General features: G+C 44.7%; 3 protein-coding genes across 3 annotated transcripts; 2 read left to right on the top strand and 1 right to left on the bottom strand.

Annotated features, from left to right (window-relative positions):
• The first annotated feature begins 548 nt into the window (after positions 1–548).
• On the top strand, positions 549–17,756 carry Arl10 (ADP ribosylation factor like GTPase 10). The gene is made up of 4 exons (XM_047556671.1): positions 549–799; positions 1,436–1,637; positions 8,592–8,767; positions 11,392–17,756. Exons 1-4 carry the CDS (start codon positions 617–619, stop codon positions 11,563–11,565), a joined length of 735 nt encoding a protein of 244 aa, XP_047412627.1. The 5' UTR covers positions 549–616; the 3' UTR covers positions 11,566–17,756.
• Positions 17,029–22,550, bottom strand: Nop16 (NOP16 nucleolar protein). Its single transcript, XM_047556674.1, has 5 exons — positions 22,320–22,550; positions 22,123–22,231; positions 20,865–20,928; positions 18,489–18,595; positions 17,029–17,445 (listed from the first exon to the last, which is right to left on the bottom strand). Exons 1-5 carry the CDS (start codon positions 22,424–22,426, stop codon positions 17,302–17,304), a joined length of 531 nt encoding a protein of 176 aa, XP_047412630.1. The 5' UTR covers positions 22,427–22,550; the 3' UTR covers positions 17,029–17,301.
• An 87-nt stretch (positions 22,551–22,637) lies between these two features.
• Higd2a (HIG1 hypoxia inducible domain family member 2A) lies at positions 22,638–23,603 on the top strand. Its single transcript, XM_047556675.1, has 2 exons — positions 22,638–22,852; positions 23,189–23,603. The coding sequence occupies exons 1-2, from the start codon at positions 22,699–22,701 to the stop codon at positions 23,353–23,355; spliced, it is 321 nt and encodes a 106-aa protein (XP_047412631.1). The 5' UTR covers positions 22,638–22,698; the 3' UTR covers positions 23,356–23,603.
• The last annotated feature ends 175 nt before the right edge of the window (positions 23,604–23,778 follow it).

Here is a 23,778-nt window from a genome sequence, read left to right as displayed (position 1 = left end):
AGCCCTTGAGCTCCAGGAAGTAGCCAAAGGAGAATAGAGGTTACTAGCAGTAGGGGACTGGTTCTAGTCCCATCTCTGCCACCCCATAACCGTGCATCCTGGATCCCAGGCATCTTCTTTCAATTTCCTCCCCTAAGTCTCGAAGGATGCCCTGAAGGTAGATTGCTTGGGTTTATATTCAGGCTGCACCAAAGTACTACCATGAGAATTCGGGGAGGTTACTTAACTCCTGGGTCTCAGTTACTTTTGTACGACGTACTGTTGTTAAGAATTAATAGAGAAAAGCCCTAAGCCAAACCCTTGGCGCCCAGGAAGTACCCGATAAAAACTAAGGAAATATTGCCCAGTCCCACCTTCCCCACGCTTAGCCTAGCACTCCGCACAGCACCTGGCAGTGGAAGACTGAGGTCTCCCCTCGCCGGCGGGCGCCCCCAACCCACGCCGCCAGGTCGCGGGCAGCCTGTCGCGACAGCGGCGGTGCATTGTGGGGCTTGTAGTGCGCGGCTGGGGTTGGGTGGGTGGGCGCGGCCGCTGCAGTCGTAGCGGGGCCATCTTCCGCGGGCGGGCGGGCAGGCACGGCCTGTGCAGCCCACACCTGCTCCCCTAGCCTGGCCCAATGGCACCGCGCCCGCTGGGCCCCTTGGTGCTGGCCCTGGGCGGTGCCGCGGCAGTACTCGGCTCGGTGCTCTTCATCCTCTGGAAAACCTACTTCGGCCGTGGACGGGAGAGGCGTTGGGACCGGGGCGAGGCCTGGTGGGGCCCTGAGCCTCCCCGCCTACCCCAGTGGGACGAGTGGGACGTGAGTGCCGGACCGGGGTCTGCAGAGGGGCTGGGCGGCCGGGGTCTGCGCCTCTGCACGTGTGGCCGAGGGGTGTGTCTGTGGCCTTGCCATAAGAGCGCCAGAAGCGCTGTCTGGGGCTTGGCCGCCACAGCGCAGGTGAACACGTGACGGGCAGTAATGGGGTTCCGGAACCGAGATACGCGCCAGTGAGCTTGGGTATGTGTGGCGCCGTCGTGCAATGCGGTGGGACTGGACACCCAGTCCTCAGGGTGCGGCTGAGGAGAGAAGGTGCGGCCCCAACCGGGTCTGGCCGGCGCCTGCGCAGTGCGCGCGGCACGAAGCCCGGGGGGATGCCGGGAGAAGTTCTCAGCCCCACTGAGGCAGGCAACCTGACTGCGCTGTAATTATTGTATCCTCGAGGTCCCGGGACTGGGGTCGGTAGTCTGGGGAAATTGAGGCTCCCCGAGGGGAAGCAATGTGCCCGAGATCGTTCGGAATGGCGGGGGAATTGACTCAAAGGCATCTCTAACGTCACTCCTTCAGATCCACCTGCCTGTCCCTGGACGGGAGGAGGGCAGGGATGGTGCCTTTGGTCTTTGCTAGCGAAGGGTGAGGTAGGAGGTTGCCAGCCACATCCTGTCTTCTGTCCCGCAGCCCGAGGATGAGGAGGAGGAGGAGCCGGCGCTGGAAGAGTTAGAGCAGCGTGAGGTTCTGGTGCTGGGACTGGATGGCTCTGGGAAGAGCACGTTCCTGCGTGTGCTGTCGGGGAAGCCACCGCTGGAAGGCCACATCCCCACCTGGGGCTTCAACTCGGTGCGGCTGCCCACGAAGGACTTCGAGGTGGACCTATTAGAGAGTGAGCAGAGTCCCCCTATTCCATCTCCTCATCATCACTGCTGAACCTAGGCCTGGATTCTTTAGAGAGAGAGGGAGCCAAAAATGCATGTATAAGCAGGACACTCCTCTGTATGAAATTCTTGGCACCACTCCCAGAGGCACAAGATACAGTTCCAGCTCCACATGCTGGCATTTCAGACACTTTGCAATGGGTTTCCAACATGGTCACCTGCCCCTCACTACTAGTGAAGTTCACATATCTTAACACTGAGAAACTAACAGCTAATGGTTCTATGCCAATCACCTGATAGGCATTACCTAATAAAAACCTCCCAATAATTCCCTAAAACTAGAATCAGTTACTACCCACATCAAACAAGTTCATTCACTAAGCCAAGGTCATCCAGCTTTTCCCAGTTCTAATGCAGTGTCTGGCTCTGGGCCCTCGCTATCAAGCACTGCGCTACATTGCTTGTTTCTGAAGGGCACTTGCTGGTCTCTTTCTTATCTTGTCCTTTGCATGTACTGTTCCCTCAGTCTGAAAAGCCCTTCTTCTCTTGATAAACTGCTATTATCCATCAAACTTTAACATGACATATGTTTGAAACTTTCCCTAATTCCCAAGCTAGGTTAAGGACTCCTCTGCCCTCCCCTTCTGCTGTAGCTTATGCTGCTGACTAAGCCTATGCACCTTGGACACACATATTGGTCTGTTTCATCTCTAACCACAAGGGCTCAGCCCCAAGTAGGTAGCTAGCAGAGCATGTAGAGTGAGTGATCAGAGAGGTTCTTGAGGAACCCCTGTCTTCAGTTCTAGGCTTCTTGATATTTTAGAAGAGAATAGCAGAGAGGGTATTGAGATGCTATCATACTTACTCACCTGTGTCTGGCTTAGTCTCATTGGGAAGGACAAGTGGACTTCTTTATGGCCACAGGACTCACAACATAAAGACTGGGTGCGTTTAAGTGCTAGGAGTTGGAATCAGACTTTGAGGTCCTGACTCTTGGCCTGAGTAGGCTTTTTTCCTCTAGTTTCAGATACTTGCCTGTTGGACTGACTTAACCATGTCTTCTTCTCTTCCTGCTTATAGCAAACATTCACCCAGAATTCTGGTACTTACACCAAACTTTCTCAGGCTCCTCTTCATGTGCCAGGGACACAGGTTAAATGGGGACTCTGCACTTGAGGCCTTATTTGTCAGCAGAGACAATATCGCTTTTTCTCCAGCTCTGCCAGAAGGGGATGGGTTTTTCATGCTTCCTAAAGGTCTTACAGGTAACAGTCTAAGCTCAATGGAGACACTCAGCCTAGTTTCAAACTCAGAGCTCTCTGTTAAGGACTGGTACCTTCCTCTCGCACAATTCCTTCACTGTGACCCCTTATAATACCTACCCAAGAATTGGTGACAGAATGAATGAATTCAACACTTTGATGACTATTCCCTTCCCCACTTCCTGTGCCCACTTTATTAGCCAATTCTGTCAGCTGTATCCTGATATACTCTGTATTTGTCCACCTCCCATCTCCTCTGTTGCTCCTTGGTTCAAACCACTGTCATCTCTCCTGTCAGTACTATAATAGCCTCCTTGTTATCAGAGGGAATGGCTTTACCATTCATTGCTCCAATTAAAACTTGGGAGGCATGCTAGCAAGGAAGTGGGCTTATTCAAAGCCAGTTTTGAGAAAGGTAGAGGAGAACTGTCTGTCTCAAATTCCATATTGGTGGTTGGGGTTGGGTGGGGGAGGCAGCCCAGGGTCTTTTACAAGAAGAGAAAAGGCAGAGAGGGGCAAAAAGTAGAAAATGTACATATGTAGATTGAATTCACTAACCAGATTTAGCTAGATTAATCAAAACATGTCAGTCCTGGGTTCCCTGACACCTATCAGGTCACAGAGAGGCAGCCCTTCAGCCTCAACTCAAGGAAATATGGGATGCTGAAAAAGTTGTCAGAAAGTTGTCCTTAATTTCAAATGGAGTCTTGAAGTTTTGATCCCCATGTCACACACAAAAACAACCTACCTATATACACACATATGTATTTTGTAAACTAAGTTATAATGCAAATAGTACACTTGAGAAAACTCTTTTAAAATAGCCAGTCTTATCCTATATCAAAATCTTAAATTTGACTTGAGATAAAGAATGAATAAAGCAGGATTGCCTCTCATCAACTATAGAGACATGGTTCATGTTATTTAAAATGACTACAAATAATACATAAGGTATTATTACTTAGTGGGCTTAGTAACTTCACAAAACAAAACTTGGGAAGCATGCTGGCAAAGTAACTAAAGTTACCTCTACAGTATGTTAAGACAACAGTCATGATTTACAGCATTATATCCAGATTCAGATTTCTAAAGCTTTACAAAGTGTTTGAAATATATCATTATAAAAATAGTGGTTCATTTAACCAGTTATAAACCAAAAAGAGACTTTAGAACAAATAAATATTTTAATAAATCCTAATTCTTATAGGACTTAAATCTTATTTTAAGCAATCAAAAACTAACAAAGGGCTAGGGATATTGTTCAGTGGTAGTCTGCTTGTCTAGTATACACAAGGCTCTGGGTTTGACCCTGGCACCAAAAATAAAGATAAATAAATAAATAATAACAAAAGCAGAAAACATAGGAAATTATCTTGATAAAATTTTTGGTAAGTCATTTTTTATAAACTTTGTTAAGAGCAGATCATTATTATAAGAAACCCTTTAAGTTCCTCTGGAATTTAAACATTAATCAAACAAACCAGAATAGTGTAATGGTGAAAAATATTTTATGTATTTCTTTTCCATATCTCATATGTTGATTTGTTACAAAATAGGTTTTCTCTGACCTCTGGTACTATCTAATGGCATAGGACAAGGTCTCATCAACTTTACATTGCTTTGAAGAAGTAGTCATTTAAATTTAATTCTCATTATTTATAAGGTCTTGTTATTTATAGGAGAGACCTATATCAAACCTGAAAAAAAATCTTTTAAGGAAAAATTCTAACTCAAAAGAAACAAAACTTGGACTGAGGCTGTATATAGCTCAGTGGTAGAGCACTTGCCTAGCATGTGTGAGGCACTGGGTTTGATCCTTGGTACCACATAAAAATGAGTAAGTAAAATAAAGATATTGTGTTCATCTACAACTAAAAAGAATATTTAAAAAAAAACTCACTATTATCTTATGTCTTTAGATCATTGAAAATGGAGAAAATAAAACACATTTAAAATAATATAGCTGGGTGTCTAATCATAGCAACTTGGAACACTAAGGTAGGAGAAACACAAGTTCAAGGCTAGCCTCAACAACTTAGCAAGACCCTGTCTCAAAATACAAAATAAAAAGGACTGGGATGTAGTTCAGTGGAAAAGCACCCTTGAGTTCAATCCCCAGTACCAAAATAATGTAGATCCTAGGGGGATATACCTGTAATCCCAGAGACTCAGGAGACAGACAGGAGGATCATAAATCAAGACCCAGCCTTGGCTGGTAAGACCCTATCTCAAAATAAAATTTAAAAAGGGCCAGATGTAGTCCAGTGGTAGAGTGCCTCTGGATTCAATTTCCAGTACCACTTTAAAATTAAAAAAAAAAAAAAAAGATATTTGAGGTGTGAAAAGACTAAGATTTCTAGCTATGAATTAAGGTTTCCTTATAAAAATAAAACCATTTTTTAAACTACATTTTTAAATGGAGTATGGTGGGGCACACCTGTAGTTCCAATTTCTGAGGAGGCTGAGACAGGAGGATTGCAAGTTTGAGGACAGCCTCAGCAACTTAGTGAGACTGTCTCAAAATAAAAAATAAAAAGGGCTGAGAATGTAGCTCATTGGAAGAGCTCCCCTGGATTCAATCCGATAGTGCCATAGTTACTAATTTTAAAGAATCTAATTTAAGAAAAGAATAATTTGGAAAATAGTAGTAGCTCATCTATTACAAAGAAGCAGATAAGCCTTTTTAATTTTTATCATAGACTGTTGGCATTAGGTCACATAAATAATTATATCTGGTGACCATCAATTCTATGTGGAAAAGCCTTTATTAATGGTTTTATTTATTTATTTGCAGGCCCTGGGTTCAATCTAGGGCCTTGTACTTGCAAGGCAAGCACTCTATCAACTGAGCCCTATTAATGAGCTTTTATAACAAAACAAAGAATATTTTTCTAAAGAACTTAATGACCATTTGCAAATGTATGTCTTATATTTTCATCTAATTTACTAATTTTAACAGCTGTTTTGAGACTACTCATGGGCATTGAAAGCATTGAACAGTATATCTTTAATGTCTAAATCCAAGTTGGTTTAGTAGGTCAGAAAAAAGTGCCACCAAATTGTAAAGACAGTCTTATTATCAACAAGTTCAAATTAACTTTTTGTCATAGATTTACTAAAGTCATGTGAATCAAAACGTATTTGAATGACAGGTTTCAAATTATGTGTTACTTATCTGTAAGTCAACTTGGTGCCATGCAAACACAATAGATAAGCATATAAACATATAGGCACACACAAAATTTCAAAGCTTAGATTTATTTGCTAGATTAGCAGTCTGTAAATCTTAAATATGCATCATCAGTTGAAGTCAGGTAAAAAATTTACACCTCAAAGATTCAAACCAGCAAACCTTGAATAACCATTTTCTTATTAGAGAAAATCAAAAGTTTTTAATCAGACAAAAATGTGGAATTTAAATGCACAGAATCAAAAAGAGAATAACCAGAGGAAAAACACATGAGCTCAAAATAAAGTCATTGTGGATAAGTTTTATCCATTTTGTTTACAGAGCCTCATCTGATGATTGAAGCAAGAGTCATGCTTGGGAAAATGGAATTCTCTATCTTCTGCAGATAAATCTGTGCTGTAGCCATCAGAGTTTAGTCTCTTAAGCCAATTGTCAACTTAACAAGCAGTTGCATTAAATCAGTGTGCACTTTCAGATATATAGGCCATGCTGGCATCTTTTTTTCCAAACCACAACCAAACCCAAAGGAGCTCTCCAAACCAACCAACAGAATTGCTGGAATTTTTGCCTTGAATCTTACCTCATCAATCGGTACACTGAAATCAAGTTTCAGACATTGGAGAGAATTTACCTGATACCACCCTGTATTGCAAAATTACCCACTCAATGTCTAAAGCCTCTAATGATGGAGATAAAATTCTCAGTGTGCATCTGATGTGACACCCAACTAGTGGAACTTGGTTCCCAAATAGCCTTTTCCCCTCACCAACAAAGCATTTTCAGGTAGCTGATGCTACAGCAAAGATGAGAGATGGGATTTTTCCCTGAAATTCCACCTGTAGGTTCAGCTAGCCATGAGCAGGGGAGCCCCCTTCTCCTTGGAGATTGCTGTGGGTTTGAACATGCTGCTCAAGGGCAGGATCCTGGCCCCTGGCATGGCTTGCCAAAACTAACCTGAGGGAATGGCTTTACCGCTCCTTGCTCCACTAGAAACTTAGGAGGCACACTGGCTAGGAAATAAGTTTAATCCAAGCCAGCTTTGAGGAAGATAGTGGAAAACTTTATGTCTCAAATTTCCATCCTTGGGAGCCTCAGGGGTGCAGAAAGTTTTTATAAGAGAAGTCAGGGTGGGACAAAAGATAGGTAAATTTACTTATGTAGATTTACCTAGAGCTAGGCTGTGTTAATCAGAAATATGTCAGTCTCCACTTCCCTAGACCCATCAGACTTTCAGCCTCTATCTCAATATGAGGACATATGGGATGCAGAGAAACAGTTATCAGGAAGTTGCCCTTAATTTTCAAAAGGTGGTTTTTCATCTTTACTGGTCTTTCTGCTTCCACTTATGTCCCTAGTGTCAGAGGTATCTTTCAGAAACCCATGTGAGATGTCAGTCTTACTTAAATTGCCCAAGGGGTTCACTGTGCCACCATTGACCATCCTCATCTATCATGCCCTCCTCCTTCTGGTGGTGCCTCAGCCACAACATACTTCTTTGTTTCTCAAGCATGTCAAGCTTCTCTCTGCCTGTGATGCTTTTCTCTGCCCCTTCTTTTGACTAGCTCCTTATCATCCCAGACTCAGCACCCATGCCACTTCTTCACAGACCACTTAATTCAAGGCCATCCTTGCCTCCAGCCACTTTCCCTTGTTCTGTTTTATCTCCCGCCTTTCTAGAATGTGTGTTTGTTATCACCTGGTCCATCCTGGTTAGAAAGGGAGCTCCTTGAGAGCAGGGCCCTTGCCTGCTTTGTTTACCTCTTTATACCCAGCACCCAGATCAGTGCTTGGCACCTAGTAAGCACTCAGTAAATACTTGATGAGTGCCTGCTATGTGCCAGGCATTGTGCTGAGGCTTTGGGGGAATCCAGAGGTAAGTGCCTCTAACTGAGAGCTCAGAGCACAAGTATCAGAACCAGAAACACTGGGATGCAGGTGACCATGGAGACTGGGCAGAGAGGCAGAGAGGATCAGGAAGGCAACCAAAGATGGAGACACTACGTGGACAACCAAGTGTTGGTAGAATTGAGTATGGCATTTCCAAGAGAAGAGAACAAGATGACATGAGAGCAGGGAATGACTGAATAGGCAGGGCAGAAGTCCTGTCTTCTCTAGGCATCGGGACTTGTGATTTCTCATCAGAGCCATCACTGACCTGGGAGAAAGCTAGGAAATGGTAAGAGGCAAGGCAGCCCGGAGTGAGAATGGTAGAGCACCTACATGCCACTCCTGTGAAGGGTGCATTGCATATGGTAACTTTGGGTTTTAGTGCAATCCCTGATAACTTCAGTGAGGAGGGGACTGATGCTCAAAGTAGCTTCTTCCCCTAAGAGACCTGGCTGTCAGAACTACAGCCAAACTCAAGTCTGATTAGTTTTGAACTCTGTGGTCCTTTCATTGCCCCTGGTTGGTAGAACCTTGGGAAGCAGGAAGTGGGGTGGGGTTGGGTTGTGAATAGAGAATCAGGCCCCAGGGAGGCTCTGATCTGGCGGCCCCTGGCCTCTTCTCAGTTGGTGGCAGCCAGAACCTACGCTTCTACTGGAAGGAGTTTGTGAATGAGGTGGATGTGCTGGTCTTCATGGTTGACTCGGCTGACCGGCTGCGGATGCCCTGGGCCCGACAAGAACTGCATAAGCTACTGGACAAAGACCCTGACCTGCCTGTCGTCGTGGTTGCCAACAAGCAAGTAAGGGTCATGGAAGGCTGGCTGAAGCCAGTTGGACTTCTCACGTGTGCCTTGTCAGGGCAGAGAGCACTGTAGAAGGATTTGGGCCCATGCTTGGAGGACTTGGCTGAGATATTGTCCCCCGCCTCTTCTACCTATACTCTTTTCTCATTCCTCCTCTTTTCTGATCCCTACCTCTGTCTTCTCTTTGTCTCCCTATCCTCTGTCACCCTAGAAACATAAGGGAAATAATTAGTAAGTATGTACTGTATACCAGGTGTGGTTCTGAATGACATTTCTTCTTGGGCTTCTGTTGACCCTACAAGCTGTGGGATAGTCTCAGAGAGGTTTGTTATCTCTCCAAATTTGTGGAATTGGGAGAAGAGGAGTGGAATTGGGATGTACCTTTGCCTGGGTATGGTGGTACATACCTGAAATCTGAGCAACTTGGGAGGCTGAGGAAGATCATTGCAAGTTCAAGGCCAGCCCGAGCAACTTAGGGAGACCCTGTCTCAAAAAGTAAAAATGTCTGGGGATATATCTTAATGGTAGAGCACCCCTAGGTTCTGTCTCTGATACTAGGAGGGAAAAAAAAAAAAGCTTTGTACCTTTTCCTCTCTGCTGTGCCCTTTCAACTTCTGGGTATAGACCAGAGAGCTAAAGTGACAAGAAATAGAACAGGTTAAATAATAATAACATTTATTGTGTGCTCACAGTGTTCCAGACACCTAACAACCATGATCTCACTTAATTCCTACAAAAGTCCATGATGGGCCCTGCGGTCATCAAATGCCTGAAGTTATAACTTCAGCAAAGCCAAGACTCAAACTCAGGTCTTCCTTAATGTTTCTGCTCTTAACCATAACAGAGGGCTACCTTGGGTCCAGCAAACTTCAACATCACAGAACCTTAGGTGCCATAGGGCTCTGCAGTCCAGAACCCTATCATACTCCCTATGGCCTGTGCCTGTGTGTCTGGTTTTTTGTTTGGCTTTTGGTGGTACTGGTGATTGAACTCAGGGCTCCAAGCATGCTAGGCAAGGACTTTATCACTGAGCTGTATCCCCTGTCCTGTGGAACACGTTTCTAACCTGAATTGGAGAGAAGCTGTATGTCTTTGACCTCGGATTCCCCCTACCTATTGGGAGATACAGTGACCCATGACTGGAGGTATAGCTCAGTGGCAGGGCACTTGCCTAGCATGCACAAAACCCTAAGTTCAATTCCCAGCACTGCAAAAAATAAATAAACCATGGTGACCATTTGGCCTGGTATGCTTCAGCATTCCACATCTATACCTATTACTCTGCTGTGACTATTAATAATTTCTAGCCTCTGAAGTACCCTGGTTTAGACAATAAATTATATCATCATCCTATTTATAACTCATAGCAGTTTTACACCTTTGGGAGATAATGCCTAATTTATAGGAGGTTTTTTAATATAATTTTTGGTTCCTATTCACAGTAGCTTTAAACCTATAGGAGTTAACACCTAAGTTAACACCATTCTATGAATTGGTCCAAGAGAATCCTTTTAATCTTGAGCCATCTTTGAAATTAAAATATATCATCACCAGCCATGCCATGAGTAGTTTATTTTTTTCTTTCAGCTAGTTTTTAGGGTATTGTCTGGAAGTGGAAGTTTTTAGGGTATTGTCAGGAAGGAACCCTACTGTATGAACTCCACTACTGAGTTTAGAAAACTTAGTCAGGATTTACATAAGGGTCAAAGCTTGGTTATCAGGGCTGGGGATATAGCTCAGTTGGTAGAGTGCTTGCCTTGCAAGCACAAGGCCCTGGGTTCAATCCCCAGTACTGCAAAAAAAAAAAAAAAAAAAAAAAAAAACATGGTCATCAGACCAACCTGAGTTTGGAACCTGTCTCTGCAACTTTTCATTGTTACTTGGGCTAAAACACTTCACCTGTGAGAAATAAGTTTGGGTATATAAGTACCTATCATGGTGGCTGACACATAGGAAGTGTTCTGTTTCTTACTGTATTTACTGATGGTGCAATGAAAAGAGAATTTTGGGGTTTTGGTTGGTTTTTTTGTTTTTTGTGTTTTGTTTTGTTTGGTTTGGTGTGGTGTGGTGTGGTGTGGTGTGGTGTGGTGTGGTTGGTTGGGTTGGGTTGGGTTGGGTTGGTGTGTTGTTTTGTTTGTTTTGTTTTGTTTTGTTTGTTTTGTTTTGTTTTGTTTTGTTTTTGGTACTGGAGATTGAACCCAGGGCACTTTGCCTCTAAACTACAACCACATTACCAGTTTTTTGTTTTGTTTTGTTTTACCATGCTGGGGATTAAACTCAGAGCCTTGGATATGCTAGGCAAGTACTCCACCACTGAGCTACATGCCCAGCCCACCCCTAGTCTTCTTATTTTTTGAGACATGGTCTCACTAAGTTCCTGAGCTGGCCTTGAATTTGGATCCTCCAATGTCAGCCTCCTGAGTTGCTGGGATTGCAGTTGCACCACCACGCCCATCAAGAGTAGTGATTTTATTTCAAGGTACCCAGAGGTGGCTCCTGGAAACTTGGGCTCTGATGTTCCCGGGAATAGCCAAAGAATAATTGAGTTCATGGATGACAAGGGTGGCATTGTGGGGAACCACTGTCAGCTGTGTTCTAACTGGCTTCTGTGTCAACCCTAGGACCTGAGTGAGGCCATGAGTATGGTGGAGCTGCAGCAGGAGCTGGGCCTCCAAGCCATCGACAGTCAACGGGAGGTTTTCCTCTTGGCAGCCAGCATTGCTCCTGCTGGACCTGGCTTTGAAAATCCTGGCACTGTGCACATTTGGAAACTGCTCTTGGAACTTCTCTCCTAGGCTCACTGCCCAGCCTGGGGACCACAGTTCCCCTGCCTCTTCCTTCTTCATCACCAGATTGGGCCTGGGGTAGGAACCACATGGCAGCACTTCCTTTCTCCCCTCCTTGCCCTCTCAAGAGCAAGGCCAAGTCCTTGAATAAGCCTTCCTGGTGAGGTAGCCATGAAGTTAAAATAAGGAGGTGGGTGAGGCAGAGAGTAGAGAGGTAGTTTCTGGCTTATTCCAGGCTGGAGTGTGGATCCAGTGTTCCCTTCTATTACCTGCACAGTGAGATGCTTAGTGGGCTCAGTCCTCCCCTCCCTGAAGGTCCCAGTGGTTGAAGAACCAGTGCAGATGTCACAAATACTCTTAGCACCTCCAGGTCTCCCAGTATAGACTGTCCCTCCTGATGACCATGCCTTTCACATGTGAGCAGGTTCTGGGTGGTATGGAGTCAGCCCTTGCTTCCAGCTCTGTATTGTCCTTCAGCCCCTGGTCTGCCAGCAGAGCTCAATGGCACATACCTGTAATCCTAGTGACTCAGGAGACTGAGGCAGAAGGATTGCAAGTTCATGGCCAGCCTGGGCAACTTAGCGGGTCCCTGCTCTGCCTAACTGGCTTGTGGCCTTGTGTAGTCTCTGCCTCTCTGGTCCTCAGGCCATCATTTTTAAAGGGAGGTGATCCCCATGTTCTTTTCTAACTGCCAACCATGGAGATGTGAAGTACTAGGAAGAACCTGGAGATCCTAGCAAGGACCTTGATCAACACCTTCCTGCTTTTAAGGCCTGGATTGCCAGCTTCTCTTGACTAAAGAATAAGTACAGTTCACCCACCAGACAGAAAGGATTAAGGCTGGGTTTCCCCGCTGATCTGGAGACAAGCTGCTGCTCTTATACTAACTGTGCCAATGCTCATGTTTACATAAGTCTGGGGAAGGAAGGAGCCTGAGTCCCTGGGAATGAGACTGTTGACTGGAGCTAGAAGTCAGCCTCAGAACTGTTTTATTTATTTATTTATGTATTTATCAAAGGAACAGTCCAAAGTTCTAGGTTCTGTTTCTAGGTGCTGTAATCACAACCCCAGGTGATTGTCATAGAAAACTTGGAACTTTGAGGAAAATAGCTGGAATCCTGGTGATATTGAGATAACCTACAGGTGACAATGGAGACAAAGCTGTAGCCACACCCCCTCCCACCTTTGGGATTGTAATTGATATAATACTTCACCATTGATTCACATGAACTTAAACTTCAACCGTTGGCTCAATATGTTGAAGGGACACAAACCCCTTCTGAATAGATAAAACCAACTCCGAAATTTCTATCATGTAAGTCCCATAAAAAGATGAAAAAAACCATTTTTCATCATGTTAATCTATAAGGACAGGAATAGCAGACCAGCCAAGGTGGTCTTGAGCATATCACTCAGCCTTCCTGGACCTTTTACTCCCCAACGAAAGCTAAGTTGGACTGAATTTCCAGAATTCTCTCCAGTGCACATTCCATGATTCTGTTAATAGTGATCAGCCAATACTTCTTGATGAGACAGGCAAAAGAAGGAGCCACTGAATAATTAACAACTGCAAATGGACTTATTTTTTTAAAGTGATATCCCACTCAGTTGGCTTTCTAATTGAGAATAGAGTGTGTGCCTTTGTTTCACTTGACATCTACCAGCATGCTTCATACCATACTATGGTCAAGAAGAGGCACCTGGAGGGGCAGTGCGTGGGAAGCTTTTAAGTCCAGAAGTAAGTGTGATCCGTGGGAATGTGGTCCACTGTGCCCTTGGACTGTGGGAACATTATAATGGAATCACTGTTCTTTTAGATGCCGATTCATTTTCCACGGTAAGAAGTGATTTCTCTGCTTTTGTATTAAATATTTAAGGAATGACTTGAGTTTTAGAGTAGCCTTCAAAATTTTGCTGGCAGTTTTTCATCTTGTCATTGGAAGGGTAAAAAACTGTGTCTTTGTTCTATAAACTCTACCTTGTTCTCCAGTGCTTACAGGTTACCTTCAGAACCAGCATTGATTGTTGAGAGGGATCCTTTTTTTTCCTAATTAAGATCTGCCTTTGTCTAATGAATATCATTATGTAGTACAATTTTTAAAGTCCCCAATAGGGGGAGATGAACTTGAAGAATAAAGAACTCTACTATGTCCACTTGAGCTGCTTTTATAAAGACCATTCTCAGAACCTCAGGAGCTAGTGGCACACTGAGGAACTGGAGTATCATCACCACCCCGTCCTTGTACAGCATACAGGAATTCTAGTGGCCTCTGAGTGCTCGTACACTCACATGGTGGGGCTGCTAGCATTTTATTCTCCCTATCTGCCTGGTCTGGTGGTGGTTTTTTTGTTGTTGTTTTGTTTGGATTTTTTTGGTACTGGGGAATGAACCCAGGGGTGCTTTACCACTAACCTGTAACCCATTCCTTTTTATTTTTGAGACAAGGTCGCTGAAGCTGGCCTCAAACTTGTGCTCCTTCTGCCTCAACCTCCTGAATCACTGAGATTTTAGGCATGCGCCACAGTGCCCCACTCCTTGTGGTGTTCTTACCCAGCTGCTGGTGATTGAACCCAAGGGCATTCCACCACTGAGTTACATCCCAAGCCCTTTCTTATTTTTGAGACAGGGTCTCCCTAAATTGCCCAGGCTGGTCTCAAACTTGTAAACCTCCTGCCTCAGCTCCTAAGCTGCTGGAATTACAAGTGTGCCACCACACCTAGCTATTTCTAAATAGTTCCGAATAGTACTTTTTGGATCCAGAAGCCCAGAACACCTGACTCTTGGAAATCAGCCAGTTACCTGCAGCTTCTCATCTCATATATGTTGCCCAGAGCTTGGATATTTGGATGGTCAGGGTGAGGGGATTCTGCAGGCTTCTGGGACTAGCTGCCCATCCTGTCCAGTAACCCTTGCTGCTCAGAACCGCAGGTCTTAAGCTTGTGCTGATGCCATGATACCTGGCAATGAGGACTGGGAAGTCAGCCCATCAGAGCCTTATGGTCTTCTCTGGAGAAATGCTGATGGAAATTTGACACTTATCTGCCAGTCTGAATGAACAGATTCTCCAAAAATATTTCCACTTACACCTTTTGAAAAACATTTTGTTATTCTCATGCTGGTTTAGGAGAACAGCCAGCATTTGAACCAGCTGCAGGACAACCTTTGGTGTCCCCTCTCTTGCAGCTGTCCCAGACCTCAGATCTGAGATATTCTGAACAGACTGCCCTCCCCTCACAGCCTCAGAGGTGGCAACTTTGAACATTAAGTTCTATCTAATAGCCACGAAATGGGAATCTCCAACTTTTCCTCATCTGCTGCCTCTGGAAAATGGGCCCATAAAGGGACAAGGGGAGGATTTCTGTCAAAGATCTGGAAGTAAAGGGACCTTGCTGTCTTGGCCTGTGCTCCACAAACCCAGATGCAAAAGGCTGCCAAGGACAAACTGCATATACTGGAATTTTAGTAGCTGTTTGAGGTTAAAAAAAAAAAAAAAAAAAAAAACTCAAACTCTTATACAGTTCAGTTGAATTCTCATTTTGAGTAGTATATGCTAAGTGCTTACAGTTCCAGTGAAGGGGAGCTGTGGAGGGTGGGCCCAGAACACTTCCTTGTGACACAGTAATGTGCTGGACAGTCTCAGGTCCCTATGTGGGACAGTACCCCATTTTGGGGTACAGAGCAGGTGGATAAGAACATCAGCTTTGGCCTAACTCAGTGCCTTTGGGGAGGGATCCATATTGCTGTTCCTACCCATGGAGGGGTCTCAACTAAAGACAGAGGGTGGAAATGGGAGCAAGGAAGTCTCCTAATGGCCTCAGCACTAAAGGTCAGAAGGGAGACCACAAGCCATGCAGACAGGTGATTCCATGAACATTCTCCCCAGCACCTGCCTTGGGCCAGGCTTTGGATTCCCAGGCAAGATCTCTGTCCTCAAGCTTACTCTAGCAAGGGATGTTAAACAAATAAGACAATTTATGATTGCTGAGCGCAGTGGTGCATGTTTGCAATCCCAGTGATTTGAGAGACTGAGGCAGTTAGATCAAAAGTTAGAGGTAAGCCTTGGCAACTTAGTGAGACCCTCTCAGAAAGTTAAAAGGGCTTAGGATATAGCTCAATGGCAAAGGACCCCTGGGTTCAATTCTGAGTACCAAAACAAAAAAGGAAAAAGGCAGTTATGGGGCTCAGGGGTATAGATCAAGTGCTTGGGCCCCGGTTTTGATCCCTAGCACCACAAAAAATAAGTATGAATTGTTACAGGAAATCTAGGGGTGGCAACTACAGGATACACCCAGCCTGGGGGGCAGAGACTAGTAGTAGGGAAGGCTTTCTAAAGCACCTTACTGGGTAAAGAAACAAGGTAAGGGGACGGCCCGGTCCAAGGCTAGAATTTGGAATTCTATAGACAAAGGAAGTTATGAAGCCAAATAGGCCCTCAGAAGCTCCTCTAGACAAGATCCTAAAGACTGCTCTCAATGCTTACAATGGCTAGTTCACTGCTGAAATCTAAGTCTGGGTCCAGTAAGGGGCATTCTGGGACTCTCACAGCCCACCTTGATAGTTGGACTGCAGAGAGCCTAGAAGATTTGACTTCAAGCCCAATTTTAATCCCTCTCCAGCCTGTTTCTTTTATCTGTAAGATGAAAGCTTGCACCTCACAGGATTTCACATGCAATGAAACCAAGCCTTTCTTTTTTTAAAATTTTGAGACAGGATCTTGCTAAGGTGCTGATGATGGTCTTGAACTTAGGACCTTTCTGTATTAGCCTCCAGAATTGCTGGGATTACTGTTGAGTACCATAGATAGCACCCACGTCAAGCCCTTACTTTCAAGAGCAGTGAAAGGGTACATTATAGATGCTTCTAGAAAAAACCTTGAGAATGAGGATGAAGTTGGGGATGAAGTATTAGGACTTAAGGAAATACCCACCCCCGCACCCTGTAGCATCACAGGTATCATTTCCTCATCATTTTGCAGCAGCATCACAGGTATCATTTCCTCCCATGTCACTGCATTAGGCCTGGCTCAAGGATGGCCACATCATGTAGAGCCCAGTGCATTGTTCACAACAGAGTGGTATGCAGCAGTCCACTATAGTCCCAGATGGCAGGTTTTGGGCCTAGGGTTCACTTCAGGCCAAGGCCAACACAAGCAATCCAAAGCAAAGATGGTAGATCACTTGGAGGGCAGACAAGGAGTTGGCTCCTTACCTTTTGGCAGGGGTGGGACTAGAATAGCAAGGCAGGCTCCCTCCAAGCAGCTGAGGTTACCAGTGACTTCTATGGGAGGGTAAATAGAACTGCTTCACAGGAAACCAAGGCAGAGAGCAATCGAGAAAAGGAAGGAGACTGTACTTACAAAAGCATGTGCATGTGGCACATGCTTGTTGAGCTGAATGGATTCTGCACTGGTAGGGATAGTTTTCACTGGGGCAGCCCCAGGACTTACCTGGGACTCAGAAACAAAACCAGCAGGAAATTAAATATCTGATTTTATTATGTACAGACTATATTCAAATAAAGCACTCACTCTGAAAACAAGAAGTTCTGGCTTTTCTGAGAGCTCCCAAAAGAATGTAAATTGGAGCCCCTAAGACACCTCCTTTCCCAGAGTGGGAGGGTGTGTATAACCTGATTCCACAGATTGGTCAGCCTCATCAGAAGCCACACTCTCTCTCTTTGCCTTTAACCCTGGCTCCAGCTTCATAGTCCGGGGGAAGCCTCAGCCTGAAACAGGTATAAACCAGTCACTCAACCTCCATTTTATCCTTCTGCAAAGAATCGATGAAAGCTTGCCACTCCACTGGGTAAAAACGTTTATAGACGTTGATCTTATTCCGAATTTGTTTGGGAGTATCTTGATAGTAATTCTTCTCATCCCGAGCCATGGCCTAAAGAAGAGAGGAGGGCTACTTGAAGAGAACTAGACAGGTACAAAGTTTTAAATCATCTCTGCCTGAAATGAGCAAGCCATTACCTACCCTGAGGTCCAGATGCCTCACCTCAAAAGCCATAGTATATGTGGAGCCCTACAGCACGAAGGGGCTAGGGAAATGGGTTCAAATGCCCTTAGGGACCAGGCAGGACCAAGAGTTCAGTAGGCCAGCAGGCACTATAGCCAGTTTAAGGAGCTCATGCCCCACTGATAGCCAGCTAATCCTGCCTGGGCACAGGGGTCCAGTGTAGCCAGCTCTTTCAATTAAAAAAAAAAAAAAAAAAAAAGGGGGTGGACATTGGGGTGCATGCCTATAATCCCAGCAACTCAGGAGAAGCACAAATTCAAGGCTAACCTCAGCACTTTAGCGAGGCCCTAAGCAACTTAGTGAGAACTTATCTCAAAATAAAAAATAAAAAGGACTGGGAATGTAGCTCAGTGGTAAAGCACCCCTGGGTTCAAAGCCCAGTACACATATACACCCCCCAAAAATATATAGACTTTTATTTAAACCCTCCCATAACTAAAATGGCAACTAGTTCAAGTTCTTTAAAAATAACATGGAAGTCAGGTACAGTGGCACATGCCTGTAATCCCAGAGGTTCAGGAGGCTGAGGCAGGAGGAACCTAAGTTCAAAGCCAGCCTTGGAAACTTAGCGAGATCCTGTCTCTAAATTAAAAAATAAAAAAGGGCTGGGGATGTTGCTCAGTGATAAGTGCCCCTAGGTTCAATCCCCAGTACCAAAACAAACAAATAAAAAAACAGCATGGAAGCAAAACAACATATTTGTGAATGGATATGAACCACAAGCCACTGTCCATCCTTACTGTTAGCATTCTGTTCATATTAGATCCCTGTCAATGGGATCCCTTTCCTAGAACCTCCTTCCTCCCTTTCTACTCAGTCTCAGGAAACAGGCAGTAGACAAGCAGAAAAGGCCACGAATAGTCCAGTATGCCTTCCTAACAAGTCCTTCCTGTCAGCCCTGAGCCACTCACCTTATAGTCCTCCCCATGGTTCTCCACCATGTAGTGGACGTAGTCAATGAGATCCCGAGACAGGGTGTTTCCTTTCTTTTCTGGGAGGCTGGCTTCTGCCTCTAGATCTGGAGTAAGAGAAGCCAGGAGACAGAATGAGGCTTTGCCTTCTGCATTATTTGACCTACCCAAACACCCCCTTACCCAATCTCAGGCCACAAGAATTTCTTAATCATCCCATTCCCAAATTCACTGCTGGAATGTTCTTTAGCCCCTAGGATCCCAGACTCTGCCTATGACACAAACATCTGTCAGTATGGCAACTATCTGAAAAGCAACTCACTTCTCTCTAGGACTTAGATGGATTTAAAAAGAACCACACTACCAATCTCTAATGCCAGGTTCTAGGACTAAGAGAGATGAAGATACACTGCCTTCCCAGAAAGCAGGGTTCCCAGTGGTACAGCACTTGCCTAGCACAGCTGAGGCCCTGGGTTCAATCCTTAGCAGCAATTAAAAAAATAACAAACAAATAAAATAAAGGTTAAATTCTTAAACAACAACAAAAGACTCATCTTTTCTTGGTGTCTTATACCAACACAGGAAATTGAAAGGTCTATATAATGAAAACTAGAGCTGCAGGGATTAGGAGGGCATTTCTCCGTGCAAGGAGAAAATTCAAGCTATGGAGCCAGTTGCTTCACTTTAAAATAACAAGGTAGACTGAGGGTGTAACTCATCAGTGGAGTGCTTACCTAGCACCATAAAAAAGCTAGGCAAAAACCTTCCCATTTCTCATCTATGAAGGGAAGAAAATAGCTACTTCATAGAAATGAGGTTGTTTAATCTAGGGGTTAGGTGCTAATATTGCTTATAGTCAAAATTATGTTTGTCATAGCTGGAGGTAGGGAAACGGAGTTGTTTAACATGTATAGTTTCAGTTTTGCAAAATCAAAGTTCTAGAGATCTGCACAACATTGTGAATACACTAACACCATTGAACCATACATTTAAAAATGGCTAAGATGGTAAATTTTATTTATGTATTTATTTATTTATACGAGGGACTAAGCCCAGGGGTGCTTTACCACTAAGCTACATCCCCAGCCCTTTTTATTTTGAGACAGGGTCTCACTAAGTTGTTTAGAGCCTCACTAAATAGCTGAGGCTGGCCTTGAACTTGTGATCTTTCTTCCTCAAACTTCCAAGTCGCTGGGGCTTACAGGTGTGCACTACAAACTCCCAAGTCACTGGGCTTACAGGTGTGCACCACCAAGCCCAGCCAGATGGTAAATTTTATGTAATTTTTATAAGCCACAATTTAAATTTTTAAAAACTAAATTTTTAAAAATTTTATTACAATGAATACATGTGCCTTTGTGTACACAATCCTGTGCAGTATTTTTTTTCCACATTGAACAGTGCAGTAATTCTTATGAGAACCACAAAGACAAGCTACAGATAGGAACACATGCTGAGGCTCAATCCTTTCCACTGAAAAAAATTACGAAAAAGCAAAACAAAACCCATGAAAGATAAGGGAAAGGATCAATGAGTGAAAAATTCTAGAGTATTCTTGTTTTCCTGCAGGGTTTACTCTCCTGTCTTAATATCAGTCTCTAGCTGGGTGTAGGGGTACACACCTGTGATCCTAGCAACTCAGGATAATTACAAGTTCCAGGCCAACCTGGACAACTTAGGGAGACCCTGTCTCAAAATAAAAGAAAGAAAATAGAAAAGGGCTAGGAATATAGTTCAGGGTTCAATCCCTGGGATGGCCAGGGGTGGGAAATCTAGTCTCCTTAGTCTTAATACACATGAAATTGATTTGCCATTTGAAAAATTAAATGAAATGGTGGAATCTCTAAAAATAAGTTCATCTTTAAAATCATGAGAAGTCAAATACATGCCTGAGATTTAATGGTTTCTTTTCTATTCTCTCAGGTACCTGGCTATATCCCCCTGAACGTCTCTTGACTTTAGTTCACATACTTTTTTATTTTTTGTATTTTATTTTATTGTTTGTAGTACTGGGGATTGAACCCAGAGACACTTTACCACTGAAATACATCCCCAGCCCTTTATATCTTTTATTTTAAGACAGGGTCTCCCTATGTTGCTCCAGCTGGCCCCAAACTCGTGATACTCCTAAGTCTCCTGAATTGATGGGATTATAGGCAGACACCACCACACCAAGTTCACACACTTAAGTTTAGTAAATACTAGAATGAAAATAGCTCAGTGGAGGACACAGTCCTAATTCTATAGAACCCTAGACCAGTTCCCTTCTGCTCTCTGGGCCCTGATCTCTCCAGTTTTAAAATGAGGACATCCCAGGACTCTTTCCAACTCTGACAGTGTAGGACAATGAACTGGAGGAATAAGGCCCATACCCACCATTTAGCACATAAGGCTTCCGCACAAGCTCCTTAGGCCTCTCCTCCATGTCCACGGCCTTCACCTGCAGAGAACAGAGGCTGTGAGACAGTAGATAAGGAAGGTCCTTTAATCAGGGAAAGTATGATCACAATCAAACAAGGATCCTGCCATCCAAACACAGCTATATTACCCCTAAGAATCCCTGCCCAAGATCAGGCAGAACTAGATTACAAGAGCCAGGGCCCTGAGGTTTCAAGAACTAAAATTCATAGTCCTCCCAATCCCCCCCAAAAAAAAATCACATACAGGCCTATGTATATGCCTATTTATAAAATGAGTATAATACTCTTTGCATTCCTCATTTGGTCATATGACAACTGAGCTGAAACAGATGTAAAGTGAAACAACTGAAAGTGAAAGCACTTTATAATTTAAAATTGGGGGAGGAGGGTCTACCTGACAGTGCTCAGCTCATAATTGTTCAAGAAGCAGAAGTGCCATTTTCCTCTGGCATGAAGGAATAAAAAGCAATTTGCCTACAGACACAGGGCACATTCATTCAGCAAGCCCATTCCTTAGGTTATCAAGTTACATCCTAAGCACATTAGGGAAAAACAGGAGATTCTGTTAGTCACCAAAGAAATTATGTTAAGGGGAAGATGCAGAGACAATAAACAGATAAGCAAATAAGTTAATATGCATAATATACCATCATGTACTTACAAGTGCTATAAATTAAAGCAGGGAAGAGATACTGGGTGAAAAGAAGTGCTGTTTTTGAACGTTTTAAAGCATTGTCCAGAAAAAAACTTTTGAGGGAGAAACTAGTCCAAAGGAAACCTCAGGGTAAGGATGACTGGGGGAAGGTGTAGAAAATAATAAATAAAATCTCAAAACTCTGGGGCGTCTTTATTAGGAAAGTCGTGGGTAGAAAAAGATAAATTCTGGAAAATAACCTTCAAGATGCCAAGGGTCCCAAACAGGTTAATTTCCTAGGAAAAATACTGAGTAGAGGAAGAAAAAATAAGCTCCAAACGTGTGCTGAGGTGTGTGAGAGGTGGTAAAGAGACCTTTGACAAGAGTCAGTACAGGCTGACCGAGTGGACTGTGGGGAGGTAGAGAAAAGTGTGAGGGAGGATCAAGTTCTGAATCCCCGCAAGGCAGAGGAAGAAGGAAAAAGGGATAGAAAAATTAGGAAAGGGAGCAAATAAAGGAGAAGAGGAAGGAAGGAGAAAAGGAAGAGGAGACAAAGGCCGGGATGCTGTCTTGTCAGTACCTTTTTCTTACGAAGGGGAACCGCCTTATTGGGGTCCATGGCCAATCCCATCTCTGCCAGGTTCTGCCGCACGGATTTGGCGTGGTCCCAGGCATGTCGGATGTGGGAGCTACCAGCAAAAAGAGAGATCGCAGTTCTATCACCTCCTGGGCGATCTTTGCCGATACCCCCTGCCTCCCAAATCCCGAGCCCCTCACCACTCGATACGTGGCGCTGCCTTCCGTCGAGCATTCCGGTTCAGACGCTTTCGGTTGACATTATAGCCGAACTTCTGCCTTCGAGTTTTGCCCTTGGCCTTGGGCATCGCGCTGACAGCCGCACCAGCAGCTCACCCCTGAAGCCTCACACTTAGAACCTCGTGTTAACAGACTCCTTCCGGTGGGTGAGCGCGGGGTTTTTTGGGAAATGTAGTCTTTCCCATAGCATTTCCGCGTTGATTACTACGACTCCCAGAATGCAACTGGTCCTTGCACCTGCGTACTACACTTGCACGTTCGTTTTCCCCGCCCCTTTAGTGACTTCATCAGGAGGCGGAGTTTAACGTCCGGAGTATCTCCTACCTTTGTTGCCCCAGACATGGCAACTCCTAGCCCTGTGACTCCGGAGACACCCTTTGAACCATCGAAGCCCCCAGTCATTGAGGGCTTTAGCCCCAGTGTTTACAGCAATCCGGAAGGCTTCAAGGAAAAGTTCCTTCGCAAGACTCGTGAAAACCCAATGGTACCCATAGGTAAGTGAGTGCTGTAGGAACTATAAACGAAGAGGACAATTATGTCGGGGGGAATAAAATAGGGGAGGACCGGGGACTCCAGGAGGTACCGAATGATATCTAACCCGAGAGGTGGGCGAAGGGGCGGGGCGGTAAGGGGAAAACTGGAATCCGGTTAGTGCAGTTTTGGCTGGGCCAGGAAGGGATGGACTCTTTGAACTCTCGAGGAAGACCCCGCCTCATCCAACCCCTCCCTCCCTCCCTGCTGCTGTCTTGTTCTTGGTGAAGTGGGAACTAAATCCCTAAGGTACCTCCGGGGCCCTACCTGTTGCTCCCCTAGTTTTGTCCCTTCCCCAGGCTGCCTGGGCACGGCGGCCGCCCTCTCCTACGGCCTCTACTGCTTCCATCGAGGCCATAGCCAGCGCTCACAGCTCATGATGCGTACCCGGATCGCCGCCCAGGGCTTCACGGTCGCAGCTATCTTGTTGGGTTTAGCTGCATCGGCTATGAAGTCTCGACCCTGATTCCACTGCCAGCTCGTGAAAGCTCCGCGGAAGATCATTCCAAACCCCAGGAGCAACCACCAACCCTGCCAAGAGACTCATTCCCTCATCGCCTCCACAGGCCTGTGTTTGCAGAGGAAGTGGCCAATTGTGTGATCGACAGATTATTTTTTTTCCCCCCAGAAATCCCAGAGTTGATGGTTTGGGTGTAGCATATGTCTATTTGCGCTGCCCTCCCTCCCTACTTAATAAACTCTAATCCACTAATAGTATGGTGAATGCATTCTCAGCCTCACCCCCATGGTTAAAAACCATGGTTTGGAGTCTTTGGTTTTAGGAGGAATCAGACTGGAGACTGGAGTGACCCTTAGAAATCATGGAGTCTAGTCATTCCCAAACTTTTCCTGGTTAGCAGTCACCTGGGATACTTGTTAAAAAGAGATT

Source organism: Sciurus carolinensis, chromosome 6 (assembly GCF_902686445.1).
Source record: "Sciurus carolinensis chromosome 6, mSciCar1.2, whole genome shotgun sequence".
Classification (NCBI taxonomy): Eukaryota; Metazoa; Chordata; class Mammalia; order Rodentia; family Sciuridae; genus Sciurus; species Sciurus carolinensis.
Note: the sequence above shows the minus strand (reverse complement) of the source record. Positions and strands in the feature narration are given on the sequence as shown.

Bases quoted from the DNA above. Each gene is read 5' to 3' on its own strand.
- Arl10 (XM_047556671.1), top strand. From the start codon at position 617: ATGGCACCGCGCCCGCTGGGCCCCTTGGTGCTGGCCCTGGGCGGTGCC. The intron at 800-1,435 runs GTGAGTGCCGGA...TCTGTCCCGCAG, and splicing joins CCCAGTGGGACGAGTGGGAC to CCCGAGGATGAGGAGGAGGA. The intron at 1,638-8,591 runs GTGAGCAGAGTC...GCCTCTTCTCAG, and splicing joins CGAGGTGGACCTATTAGAGA to TTGGTGGCAGCCAGAACCTA.
- Nop16 (XM_047556674.1), bottom strand. From the start codon at position 22,426: ATGCCCAAGGCCAAGGGCAAAACTCGAAGGCAGAAGTTCGGCTATAAT. The intron at 22,232-22,319 runs GTGAGGGGCTCG...TTTTGCTGGTAG, and splicing joins GCAGCGCCACGTATCGAGTG to CTCCCACATCCGACATGCCT. The intron at 20,929-22,122 runs GTACTGACAAGA...TGTTCTCTGCAG, and splicing joins TTCCCCTTCGTAAGAAAAAG to GTGAAGGCCGTGGACATGGA.
- Higd2a (XM_047556675.1), top strand. From the start codon at position 22,699: ATGGCAACTCCTAGCCCTGTGACTCCGGAGACACCCTTTGAACCATCG. The intron at 22,853-23,188 runs GTAAGTGAGTGC...TCCCTTCCCCAG, and splicing joins AAACCCAATGGTACCCATAG to GCTGCCTGGGCACGGCGGCC.